Here is a 14,138-nt window from a genome sequence, read left to right on the forward strand (position 1 = left end):
GCAGCTGAATCAACTTTAGGAGACGGTCCTGGCGCTTGCTGGACTTTCTTGGGCGCCCTGAAGCCTTCACAACAATTGAACCACTCTCCTTGAAGTTCTTGATGATCCGATAAATGGTTGATTTAGGTGCAATCTTACTGGCAGCAATATCCTTGCCTGTGAAGCCCTTTTTGTACAAAGCAATGATGACGGCACGTGTTTCCTTGCAGGTAACCATGGTTGACAGAGGAAGAACAATGATTCCAAGCACCACCCTCCAAGCGTCCAGTCTGTTTTTCGAACTCAATCAGCATGACAGAGTGATCTCCAGTTTTGTCCTTGTCAACACTCACACATGTGTTAACGAGAGAATCACTGACATGATGTCAGCTGGTCCTTTGTGGCAGGGCTAAAATGCAGTGGAAATGTTTTTTGGGGATTCAGTTCATTTGCATGGCAAAGAGGGACTTTGCAATTAATTGCAATTCATCTGATCACTCTTCATAACATTCTGGAGTATATGCAAATTGCCATCATACAAACTGAGGCAGCAGACTTTGAAAATTAATATTTGTGTCATTCTCAAAACTTTTGGCCACGACTGTATGTAAACTTCTGACCCACTGGAATTGTGATACAGTGAATTATAAGTGAAATAATCTGTCTGTAAACAATTGTTGGAAAAAGTACTTGTGTCATGCACAAAGTAGATGTCCTAACCAACTTGCCAAAACTATAGTTTGTTAAAACTTCTCTATGGTAGGGGGCAGCATTCGGAATTTTGGATGAAAAGCATGCCCAAATTAAACTGCCTGCTTCTCGGGCCCAGAAGATATGATATGCATATAACTGGTAGATTTGGTTAGAAAACACTCTAAAGTTTATAAAACTGTTAAAATAGTGTCTGTGAGTATAACAGAACTGATTTGGCAGGTGAAAACGTGATAAAAATCCATTCGGGAAGTCGTTTTCTTTTTTTGTTGTTGTAGTTTTCTATTCAATGCCATTACAGTATCCATTAACTTTGGACTCAAATTGCAGTTCCTATGCCTTCCACTAGATGTCAACAGTCTTTAGAAATTGTTTCAGGCTTGTATTCTGAAAAATGAGGAAGTAAGAGCAGTCTGAATGAATGAACCCTAAAGTGTCATGCGCGTGACCAAGAGAGTGCCTTTCTTGTTTACCTTTTATATTGACGACGTTATTGTCCGGTTGAAATATTATCGATTATTTAGGCTAAAAACAACCTGATGATTGAATATAAACATCGTTTGACATGTTTCTATGAACTTTACGGATACAATTTGGATTTTTTGTCTGCCTGTTTTGACTGCATTTAGCCTGTGGATTACTGAAGAAAACGCGCAAACAAAACGGAGGTTTTTGGATATAAAGAGACTTTATCGAACAAAAGGAACATTTATTGAGTAAATGAATGTCTGCTGAGTGCAACCATATGAAGATCATCAAAGGTAAGGGATTAATTTTATCTCTATTTCTGACTTGTGTAACTCTTCTACTTGGCTGGTTACTGTTTGTAATGATTTGTCTGCTGGGCTATGTTCTCAAATAATCGTAAGGTATGCTTTCGCCGTAAAGCATTTTAAAAATCTGACACCGTGGTTGGATTCACAAGAAGTTAATCTTTAAACCTATGTAAAATATGTTTTGTTTTCTGAATTTTTATAATGAATATTTCTGTATTTGAATTTGGCGCCCAGCAGTTTCACTGGCTGTTGAAGAGGTGGGACGCTAACGTCTCACGTACCCAAGAGAGGTTTTAAGATATTTGTGCAATGGTTGAAAAACAAGTTTTAATGACTCCAACCTAAGTGTATGTAAACTTCCGACTTCAACTGTATCTGTCAGAGAGTGGTATGAGGTGGCTAGTATTACTATCTAACAGCTGTTGTTTGTATGGAAATGTTTTGTAGCCTTTGTTTTGTCTCATTTCAGAAGTAAATGAACTTGGCAAGCTTTCACCAGTTGATATACCGTTAGAGAGAGCTGGCAAAAAGTTGGCTAACATTAGATATTCTTTTTGCCTTAATCAAACTAGACCTGAATCAAACGATGAAACCATCGGCCAACGATTGAAGATTGATATTCTGATGTTTTTTCAGTGCAATTAGTCAGTATGGCAAATGTAAGGTTACTGATCTGTCAGTTTCCTTAGCWAATTACCTACTTTCCACACTGACACAGTAATAAACAGCTGTAATGTTACAGGCTTCACTGTCATGATGCACAGTAGAGGTCTGCACGGGACCGATTTCTTCATCCTGCTCCCGCCCACACCCGCTGGCCTTCTGTCTGACTCCCACACACTACCGCAAGAACTGGTCCCAAACCCAACCGCAGTATGTGACACAGCTCACCAGCCATGGTCCCAGCAATTTTGCACCCTATAGGCAATTTCAAACTTGCAAAAATAACTTAAGAAAAAGGTTAAATTACCAGAGATTCTTACATGGGCCTTATATTGTATTACTGGGCAATATCAGCCAATAAGCAATTTTTGGGGGGAGTGGGAAGATTTTCAGACGGTGAAATAATGGGTGATCAATATTTAAGATTATGTAAACTATAGCCTAATCATAGGCCTATTAAGGAAGTACATTTCCTTGGAACRAGAACTGCCCCGTGCTTCTTCACACATGCATAGGCTATATCCTACTCTATTTAATTGAGACCACACACGCACCTGATCTTGCAGGTATGGCTACTGAACTGGAAGCAGCATGAATGAGACACTTGCTACGTTTTGCATAGTCCTATAGAATATAGCCCATCTATTAGGAGGATGATTTGCAGGCAGAGACAAATAAATGGGTAATCAATACTTAAATGAATAGGCGCAACGGTCGCTTACCATAGGAACCTAACCTATGTGCCCGTTGTGCATTTTCCTTTTCAATGATGATTACATTTTTGCATTGCACTTCGACTCACGTTGGTTGAGCGCCCTCCACTTCTTTCCATTATCAATAATGACTTACAGAGACCGTAGTAAACTTCAGTCTAATCATAATTAAGTTCATTTCATATTCAAGTTAACTGCCACGTGATTCTCTGCCTATGTAGGCAGCCTACTCTATTTCAATGAGACCACACATACTAGGCGCACTTGAACGCTCACGCCCAACTAGGAGAGGTAGGCTATTGAAGAAGCAGCGAATGTGTGAACAATGCAAAGATATGTGCATTTAATACATTAGGTAGGCTAACGCATACAAAACAGAAAGAGGACCGTTTCCAAATAATCTGTCAGGGCAGATATCTATTTAGGCAATCCCTAGCTGCTGGGCTGCTCAGTCCTGGCCCTGGGGGTCTGCCATTCTGTGGGTTGTCACTCTGGCCTTGGCTTAACACACGCAAAACCAGTAATGAATGTTTCACTAAGATCCTAAAGCTGAGTGGGGTGTGTTGGATTGGGGCGCTGCAGTGTGCAAGTAAAAAGAGCTCTACAGTACTATTAGGCCTATGAGATTAATGTATCTTAATGTATATTTTAGGTGTTTTTTATTTATTTTCAAAACTTTCCCTCTGGAAAAAAAAAATTAAAGGTGGGAACTGGGAAGGAAATTGTGTTGGGAGAGAGTTGAGTTATTGACTAGACTGGTGGGGGTCAGGCGTGCTGGCGGCTCGGGCTGGCTGGTCGGTCTGGCTGAAATTTGACATAGAGGATGTCTTAATAAAGTCAATCAAAAGTGTGTCTTTTTCAAGAGTTGTTCATTTGTTAGTCTATTGGTTAAAGGTCCAACACAATATTTGTTATTGAATTACCTTTGATCTAGTTCAGACTGATTAGTCACATTAAACCTATTTAATAATGATCTCTTGCCTAGCTTGATGACTGTGGGCATTTTTGCTTACTTTTTGTTCAAAATGGAGACAGCATATTGGATTGTGTAAAAATGCAGGATATGGCACAGAAAATACTAGATGTACAGTTTGATATGACCCCGTGTCTCTATCTTCTTAATGCCCAGCAGGACTTTGTTCTTGATCCTGACAGAGAAAATTTGCTCATGACCATTACATACTTTGCTAAGAAATGTATCCTTCTATTGTGGGCCTCTAGTACCTCTCCTACATTTAAAATGTGGATTGACCAGATTGTTGACTTTCTCCCTCTTGAAAAGCTCACTTATGACCTCCACAAGAGACAGCCCAAGTTTGATAGACTCTGGTCTCCACTACTCCACTATGTCTCAAATTGGACAGAGTGAATGGGGCGATCGGGGAGGTGAGCAGATGCGTGTTGTGTAAGGTGCTGTAAAATCTAAAAACTAATCATTGGCTCGTCATCTCAGCTAAGGCTGGAAATAGCAAATAAGAACCTTGATAGTGCTGCTGCAAGTTCTACATTTTAAATTTTGTTATAATTATTATTTGTGTGTATGTGTGTATGTATGTATATGTAGGTATGTATATATGTATATATATATATATAACATTTTTTTTATTATTATTATTATTATTATTATTTTTAAGTCTGTCACATCTGTGAATGTGGAATGTGTTTGGTTGGTTGTTTGAAAACTTAATAAAACTTTAAATTGAAAAAAAAAATGCAGGATATGAGCTTTAGATGTCCCACTCTAGCTCTGGTCCAGGGGGTAGTGCGCGTTTCTCCACTACTACTGGACACTACTAGTGGAGGAGCGCACACTATGCCCTGGACCAGAGCTACATTGACTCTTACTTTTTATGTTTGTTGTTATTTCTCGCTTCCTGATCATAATAATCCTGGAGGCCAGATCTGGGTGTGCTTTAGCCAACTCCTCTGTAGTGGTCCTTGCCATGGCATACAAGAAACGTGAGGGTTTGGCTAAAGCACAAACAGGAACTAGTGACCAGGCTAGACAGAGGTAACATTCTGGAAGAGAAAGGGAGAGATTGACTTGTGAGGTTTGGGGTTGGGGGTGAGACAGACCTGAGAGGACAGAAAGGGGTAGACTGACCTTGGAGGACTGGGGGAGAAGGGGGTGGTCGGTAGCCTAGCGATTAAGAGCATTGGACCAGTAACCAAAAGGTTGTTGGGTCGGATCCCCGAGATGACTAGGTGAAAAATCTGTTGATTGTGCCCTTGAGCAAGGCACTTAACCATAATTGCTCCTGTAATAGCTCTGGAGAAGATCGTCTGCTAAATTACTCAAATGTAAATGTAAAATGTAAGGGGGACACTGACCTGAGAGGACTGGGGGTGGAGTGGGAGACTGACCTAGGAGGAGTGGTGGAAAAGGGGGAGAACGGGGGACACTGACCTGAAAAGACTGGGGGAGGAGGGGTGAAAGGGAAGGCTGACCTGAGAGGACTGGGGTATTTTCCAGCTGACTGGAACCAGGACGTTGTTGGAGGTGGAGCCCGAGGAGGTGGAGGAGGTGCTGTAGGTCACAGCTATGGCCCGGCTTTTCCCCTCCCGGCCTGGAGAACCTTGCAGCTCCTCATACCTTCTGCCAATCACTGGGGTCTACAAACACACACGCCTTAGTAAACACAGGGACCATAGTAAGTCACACACAGAGCACAGTTTTGGAGCAGAAGCGGAGTGTCTCTGCAGCAGTAAGTCCATGATTGGACAGCTCCCATTCCTCTATGACTGCTCCAGTCTAGCCCTCCCAGCCAGGACACGCAGCAGACCAACTATTCAGCCGCTCATCAATATTTCAACCCCTGCCAGGCAGCGTTTGTTAAGCCCTTAGTACTGTCCATTGGCAGCCGTTCATAGCCCCAGCAGCTCAATTACCGAGCAGGAGAGATTCGCACATTAAGGAAAATAACATATCCCCCCCATCTTGGCTAAATTATCTTATTCAATCCACCTGCAGTCAATTTACACAGATTCCATGTGCCTCTGGTAGCATGCTGTTCTTCTGCTGTGTTCTTCTCCCCACCCCCTTCCGTCTAAAAATACTGAGGAATTTGTCTGAGAAACGAGGGGTAAGTTTGTTCAATCATTCCTCTCTAGGCTGTAATGCTCTCTGTTTGGCTGGAGCTCACTCCCTCTCCACCCCAGCCCAGTTTGAACTCTCCTCCTCCCTGGTTCCCACACAAAGGACGGCAGCAGCCCTGTCTGACAATATTTCCTGTCATTCATAAACCGCACAAATAGCTGCCTGTTTGGTTCCCAGTCTGTCTGTCTGTCAGCCCTCACAACATCGCTCTCTCGTCTAGCTCTGCCCAGACTGGCTGAGAATGTTTACTGTGTGTGTGTGTACTTTTCTAGCTTTCCTGCTAATCTACTGGGGTCATTATTAAAAGGCATAATCTGTAATTAACTGGAAGGAAAGACATGTTTCCTGTCCAAAACAGATCCAGTCATCAACAGTCTCACACCAGTACCACACCCTGGAAAACACAGGAAAAGTATAAGAAAACGCGAGACAGTAAACATTCCTCTAAGTGCCCTTCATGCTTTTAACACCAAACATTTGGCTTTGACATAAATGGCACCTTATTCCCTATAGTGCACTACTTTTGACCAGAGCCCTGATCAAAAGTATTACACTATATAGGGAATAGGGTGCTATTTGGGAAGCAGTCTTTAACACAGAACAGCTTCATGCACAGAACAAACCCTGTCTTGTCCGCGGCTTGGCTGTCAGACAGGGAGCGACAACATTACATCAGAGTGAGAGGAAGTTAGAGAGAGTGGAGAGAGAGTGAGAGACAGAGAGTGGGAGAAAGTAAGACAGAGTGAGCAAAATAGAGCGAAAGAGAGAGAAACAGATCAAAAGAACCCGAGAACCATTGATGTCTGACTAACCTCAGAGATGTCAAAGGTAAAATCCAGTGTTTTCCCGGGCAGGGCTTTGGAAGAGCGCTCCCACACCTGGAGGTCCAGGTGGGCCAGCTCGCTGTGGGGGGACGTTGGCTGCACCAGGCTGGCCGACCGGGACACCACTAGCTTCAGGATGTTCAGGGCTTCCCTCCAGTGGGTCGTCTGAAGAGCGTGTGCAGGCAGAGCACACACAAAACGAGAGAGAGACACACACACAGAGTCTGTTAGAAGATATCCACCATATGACGTCAAAACTGTTTTCATTTATCAAAGAAGCATAAATACAGGGCTTCCTGAAAGCTACCATAAAGCAAAGCCTCTGAGGAGAATCCTCCAGGAGAAAGGTTTCAGTGTGTGTGAGCCTGGAATGAGGGCCTGCAGCCAACACAGCAGGCTGTTTATAGAGTCATGTTGGGTGTGCCTTTAAATTTGTTGCTGAGACGCAAGACTCTGTTTTCCCTTTTTGCAGTAGTTAATGGAATACTACATTCAGTATTCTGTTCATCATATTATTTTTCACAAGGACCAGACATTGACCACAAGCATTTCACTACACTCGCATTAACATCTGCTAACCATGTGCATCTGCTAACCATGACCAATCAAATTTGATTTGATTTGACCAGACATTGAAATGGGTTTAAAATATAATTGAGGAAATAGAAAGGATGTGAGAAGGATTCCCGGGGGGATGTGAATGGACCGGATGAAGCCGAAGGCTGCATATTAAGAATCCGTGAGGTGGACTCTGTAGAGTTTAGCTTGGAGTCTCATGTAGACATCGTAAGGCCATGGTAATTAGGCTGCTGTGGTGATGGCAATCCAGGAGATCTTGACATAGAGTTTCATCAGATTTTAAGCCAGAACTGTAAATGGGCCACTCAGGAACATTCACTGTCTTCTTGGTAAGCAACTACAGTGTAGATTTGGCCTTGTGTTTTAGGCTATTGTCCTGCTGAAAGGTGATTTAATCTTTCAGTGTCTGGTGACAAGCAGACTGAACCATGTTTTGCTCTTGGATTTTAACTGTGCTTAGCTATATTCCGTTTCTTTTTTATCCTGAAAAACTCCCAAGTCCTTAACTATTACAAGCATACCCTTAACATGATGCAGCCACCACTATGCTTGCAAATATGGAGCGTGGTACTCAGTAATGTGTTGTATTGGATTTGCCCCAAACATAATACTTTGTATTCAGGACAAAAAGTGAATTGCTTTGCCACATTTTTTGCAGTACAGTAATCCCTCGTTTATCGCGGGGGTTACGTTCCGAAAATGACCCGCGATAAGTGAAATCCGCGAAATAGAAAACTTTTTTTTTTTTTACAATTAGCAACTATTACATGTATACAAATACAGTGACTCACGTGTAGGCCGTTTCGTCGACATTATGGGTTTAGGAGATGTTCGAAATTACAAGATAATTTGGCCAACTTAATGTAAATTTGCCAAGCTGTTTTATGTACGTACACATAACTGCACGAGACGACAAAATGATAGCACAATTCGTAGCATGTTTTGATACAAGAAGCGGGAGTGAGTTTTTAGCGAATCAGAATGCAGAGCACAATGCACCAAAAAAAAAAAAAAAATGCATTATGAAAATCCGCGAAATAGCGAATCCGCGATAAGTGAACCGCGAAGTGGCGAGGGATCACTGTATTACTTTACTTTTCCTGTTTGTTGCAAACAGGATGTCTGTTTTGGAATATTTTTATTCTGTACAGGCTTCCTTCTTTTCACTCTGTCAATTAGGTTAGTATTGTGGAGTAACTACAATGTTGTTGATCCATCCTCAGTTCTCATATCACAACCATGAAAATCTGTAACTGTTTTAAAGTCATCATTGGCCTCATGGTAAAATCCCTGGGGGGTTTCTTTCCTCTCCGGCAACTGAGTTAGGAATGACGCCTGTACCTTTGTAGTCACTGGGTGTAAATAATAACTTCACCATGCTCAAAGGGATATTCAATGTCTGCAATTATTTATATATTTTTCCCATCTATCAATGCCCTTCTTTGCGAAGCAGTGGAAAACTTCCCTGGTCTTTGTGGTTGAATCTGTGTTTGTACTTCACTGCTTGACTGAGGGACATTACAGTATGTGTGGGGTACAGAGATGAGGTAGTCATTCAAAAATCATGTTCACCTCTACAGGATCGGTGGGTCCCTCACGGGACGGTTGAGCTAAAGCAGTCTAATGTGATTAGCATGAGGTTGTAACTAACAAGAAAATTTACCAGGACATAGACATGTCAAATCAAATCAAATGTTATTGGTCACATACACATGGTTAGCAGATGTTAATGTTAGTGTAGCGAAATGCTTGTGCTTCTATTTCCGACATTGCAATAATAACTAACAAGTAATCTAACAATTCCCCAACAACTACCTAATACACACAAATCTAAAGGGGTGAATGAGAATATGTACATATAAATATATGGATGAGCGATGTCCGAGTGGCATAGGCAAGGTGCAATAGATGGTATAAAATACAGTATATACATATGATATGAGTAATGTAAGATATGTAAACATTATTAAAGTGGCATTATTTAAAGTGGAATTGTTTAAAGTGACTAGTGATTTATTTATTAAAGTGGCCAGTGATTGGGTTTCAATGTAGGCAGCAGCCTCTCTGAGTCAGTGATTGCTGTTTAGCAGTCTGATGGCCTTGAGATAGAAGCTGTTTTTCAGTCTCTCGTACCAGCTTCGATGCACCTGTACTGACCTCGCCTTCTGGATGGTAGCAGTGTGAACAGGCAGTGGCTCGGGTGGTTGTTGTCCTTGATGATCTTTTTGGCCTTCCTGTGACATTGGGTGCTGTAGGTATCATGGAGGACAGGTAGTTTGCCCCCGGTGATGTGTTGTGCAGACCACACCACCCTCTGGAGAGCTTTGCGGTTGAGGGCGGAGCAGTTACCGTACCAGGCTGCGATACAGGATGCTCTCGATTGTGCATCTGTAAAAGTTTGTCAGTGTTTTGGGTGCCAAGCCAAATTTCTTCAGCCTCTTGAGGTCGAAGAGGCGCTGTTGCGCTGTAACGCCTCTCGTCGGAAGGCATGGACCAAAGCGCAGCGTGGTAAGTGTTCATGATATTTTTTTTCTCAAAAAACACTTGAACAAAATAACAAAGTGAAACACCGAAACAGTTCTGTCAGGTGCAGACACTAAACAGAAACTAACTACCCACAAAACACAGGTGGGAAAAAGGCTGCCTAAGTATGATTCCCAAATCAGAGACAACGATAGACAGCTAGCTGCCTCTGATTGGGAACCACACTCGGCCAAAAACAAAGAAATAGAAATAAAGAAACTAGAATGCCCACCCTAGTCACACCCTGGCCTAACCAAAATAGAGAAACATAGCCTCTCTATGGCCAGGGCGTGACATGCACCTTCTTCACCACACTATCTGTGTGGGTGGACCATTTCAGTTTGTCGGTGATGTGTACGCCGAGGAACTTAAAATGTTCCACCTTCTCCACTGCTGTCCCTTCGATGTGGATAGGGGCGTGCTCTCTCTGCTGTTTCCTGAAGTCCACGATCATCTCCTTTGTTTTGTTGATGTTGATTGAGAGGTTGTTTTCCTGACACCACACTCCAAGTGCCCTCACCTCCTCCCTGTAGACTGCCTCGTCATTGTTGGTTATTAAGCCTACTGTTGTGTCATCTGCAAACGTGATGATTCAGTTGGAGGCATGCATGGCCACGCAGTCGTGTGTGAAAAGGGAGTACTGGAAGGAGCTGAGCACGCACCCTTGTGGGGCCCCAGTGTTGAGGGTCAGCGAAGTGGAGATGTTGTTTCCTACCTTCACCACCTGGGGGCGGCCCGTCAGAAAGCCCAGGACCCAATTGCACAGGGCAGGGTTGAGACCCAGGGCCTCCAGCTTGATGAGCTTGGAGGGTACAAAGGTGTTGAATGCTGAGCTGTAGTCAATGAACAGCATTCTTACATAGGTATTCCTCTTGTCCAGATGGGATAGGGCAGTGTGCAGTGTGATGGCGATTGCATCGTCTGTGGACCTGTTGGGGCGGTATGCAAACTGAAGTGGGTCTAGCGTGGCTGGTAAGGTGGAGGTGATATGATCCTTGACTAGTCTCTCAAAGCACTTCATGATGACAGAAGTGAGTGCTATGGGGCGGTAGTCATTTAGTTCAGTTATCTTTGCCTTCTTGGGTACAGGAACAATGGTGGCCATATTGAAGCATGTGGGGACAGCAGACTGGGAAAGGGAGCGATTGAATATGTCCATAAAAACACCAGCCAGCTGGTCTGCGCATGCTCTGAGGACGTGGCTAGGGATTCCATCTGGACCAGCAGCCTTGCGAGGGTTAACACGTTTAAATGTTTTACTCACGTCGGCCACAGAGATAGAGAGGGCGTAGTCCATGTTAGCGGGCCGCTATGGTGGCACTGTATTATCCTCAAAGCGGGCAAAGAAGGTGTTTACTTTGTCTGGAAACTGTGACGTCAGTGTCCGTGACGTGGCTGTTTTTCTTTTTGAGGTCCGTGATTTCCTGTAGACATTGCCACATACGTCTCGTGTCTGAGCCATTGATTTGAGACTCCACCTTGTGCCTGTACCGGCATTTCGCTTGTTTGATTGCCTTGCGGAGGGAATAACTACGCTGTTTATATTCAGCCATATTCCCAGACTTCTTTCCATGGTTAAATGCGGTTGTTCGCGCTTTCAGTTTTGTGCAAATGCCGCCATCCATCCACGGTTTCTGGTTAAGGTAGGTTTTAATAGTCACAGTGGGTACAACATCTCCAATGCACTTCCTTATAAACTCACTCACCGAGTCAGCGTATAGATCGATGTTGTTCTCTGAGGCTGACCGGAACATATCCCAGTCCGCGTGATCAAAACAATCTTGAAGCGTGGCTTCCGATTGGTCAGACCAGCGTTGAATGGTTCTCGTCACTGGTACATCCTTTTTGAGTTTCTTTCTATAAGACGGTAGGAGCAAGATGGCGTCGTGGTCGGATTTGCCGAAGGGAGGGCGGGGGAGGGCTTTGTATGCATCACGGAAGTTAGAGTAGTAGTGATCGAGAGTATTACCCAGGCAAGTACTGCAATCAGTATGTTGATAGAATTTAGGTAGCCTTGTTCTCAAATTTGCTTTGTTAAAATCCCCAGCTACAATAAATGCACCCTCAGGATATATGGTTTCCAGTTTACATAGAGTCCAGTGAAGTTTCTTGAAGGCCGTTGTGGTGTCTGCTTGAGGGGGAATGTACACAGCTGTGATGATAACTGATGAGAATTCTCTTGGGAGGTAATATGGCCGGCATTTGATTGTAAGGAATTCTAGGTCGGGAGAGCAGAAGGACTTGAGTTCCTGTATGTTGTTATGATTACACCATGAGTCGTTAATCATGAAGCATGCACCTCTTCCCAGAGAGGTGTTTATCTCTGTCGGGGCGATGCATGGAGAAGCCCGGTGGCTGAACCAATTCCGACAACATATCCCGAGAGAGCCATGTTTCCGTGAAACAGAGAATGTTACAATCTCTGATGTCTCTCTGGAAGGCAACCCTTGCTCAAATTTCGTCTACCTTGTTGTCAAGAGACTGAACATTGGCGAGTCGTATACTCGGGAGCGGTGGGCGATGTGCACGTCTACGGAGCTTGACCAGGAGGTCGCTCCATCTGCCCCTTCTGTGGCGTCGTTGTTTTGGGTCGACTTCTGGGATTATATCCTTTGTCCTGGGTGGTGGTCCAAACAGAGGATCCGCTTCGGGAAAGTCGTATTCCTTGTCGTAATGTTGGTAAGTTGACGTCGCTCTTATATCCAATAGTTCTTCCCGGCTGTATGTAATAAGACTTAAGATTTCCTGGGGTAAAAATGTAAGAAATAATAGATAAAAAATGAAATACTGCAAAGTTTCCTAAGGACTCGAAGCGAGGTCTGATATAGGCTTAAATTCTTGTTGATCTAACTGCACTATCCAATTTATAGTAGTTATTACAGTGAAATAATACCATGCTATTGTTTGAGGAGAGTGCACAGTTATGTATTAAATGCATTAATAAACCAATTAGGCACATTTGGGCAGTCTTGATGCAACATTTTGAACAGAAATGCAATGGGTCATTGGATCAGTCTAAAACTAGTTTCCAAATTCTAAATTGTCGCTGGGGTGGAATAATACATTATGGTCATTCTCTTGCATTTCAAAGATGATGGTCCAAAAGAAATACAAAAAACGCATGTTTTTTTCTTTGTATTATCTTTTACCAGATCTATTGCGTTATATTCTCCTGCATTAATTTAACATTTCCACAAAAAGTGTTTCCTTTCAAATGGTATCAAGAATATGCATATCCTTGCTTCAGGTCCTGAGCTACAGGCAGTTAGATTTGGGTATGCCATTTTAGGCAAAAAAATGAAAAAACGTATTTTTACTCCTGAACGTATTTAGGCTTACCATAACAAAGGGGTTGAATACATAGTGACTCAAGACATTTCAGCTTGTCATTTTAATTTAGAAACATAATTCCACTTTGAGATTATGGGGTATTTGCCTGTAGTTATTAAACTCTGCCTGATGGACCCATGGGTTGAGGCAAACTGTCATATCCAGGATTGTCATGCACTCCACTTGTACTGCCACCTGACTACATTGTCCATAACCTGTAATACATTACATAGATGGAAGGATTCCATCACCCACTGGAGACTTGAAGACAGAACCTCACCCAGAGAGCTGTGCATGTCAGTGTGTGGTTAGACAGCAAAATCCTTAGATTTGGTCAATTAGACAAATTAGAATTCCATTCTAGTTGTACTCTATACACATTTATTTGTATTTGCTATGTATGTGTAGGCATACTGTCTTTGTAAGCGCCTCAATATGATATTTACAGCGTAAAATGATTTGTCTTTGTAACACAAACACAACCATACATTTTTTGTAGATAAATATATCTACATTCAAGCTGGGCGAATGTTTGTGCAATGTCCACATGTAGCCTACATCTGTAGGGACATTAGTAGTTCTGTCAAGGATCTAACAGCCGACTTAAGGGAAGACGAGACAAGACATAACGAGCCAGTTATATGTAGTATATTGTGTTGTAAGACAGCAGAGCTGACTTAAGAACGGGCATTCAAGTCGCAGTTGATACCGTTTCCATGGTAACACGTCTTAACACGACATGATGAACGTTTGAAATTAAGTTGCAAGCTACTTTCATAGCAAGATGTTGTAGAACGATTGTGTTATGAAACTAATTCCAGACACTGGCTCTTGCTACAGTATCTGTCATAATGGATTTGACAGAGAAATGTCAGCTAGATAGCTGCAGCTGGCTAGCCTATCTCCAAGCTATGCTAGCTAGCTGCTGTCAGCTTGGCTAAAC

At 42.9% G+C, this 14,138-nt stretch overlaps 1 protein-coding gene across 4 annotated transcripts in view; it reads right to left on the minus strand.

Moving 5' to 3' along the window:
• LOC111949429 (protein furry homolog) overlaps positions 1 to 14,138 on the minus strand; it is a 211,227-nt gene that overhangs the window by 42,041 nt on the left and 155,048 nt on the right. For all 4 annotated transcript variants that reach the window (XM_070433935.1, XM_023966584.2, XM_023966586.2 and 1 more), the window contains exons 50-51: positions 6,752 to 6,928; positions 5,291 to 5,455 (exon numbers count right to left, since the gene is read on the minus strand). In XM_070433935.1, the coding sequence (XP_070290036.1) occupies positions 5,291 to 5,455; positions 6,752 to 6,928 (342 nt within the window). The remainder of the gene's footprint in view (positions 1 to 5,290; positions 5,456 to 6,751; positions 6,929 to 14,138) is intronic.

This window comes from Salvelinus sp. IW2-2015, linkage group LG22, assembly GCF_002910315.2.
Source record: "Salvelinus sp. IW2-2015 linkage group LG22, ASM291031v2, whole genome shotgun sequence".
NCBI lineage: Eukaryota > Metazoa > Chordata > Actinopteri > Salmoniformes > Salmonidae > Salvelinus > Salvelinus sp. IW2-2015.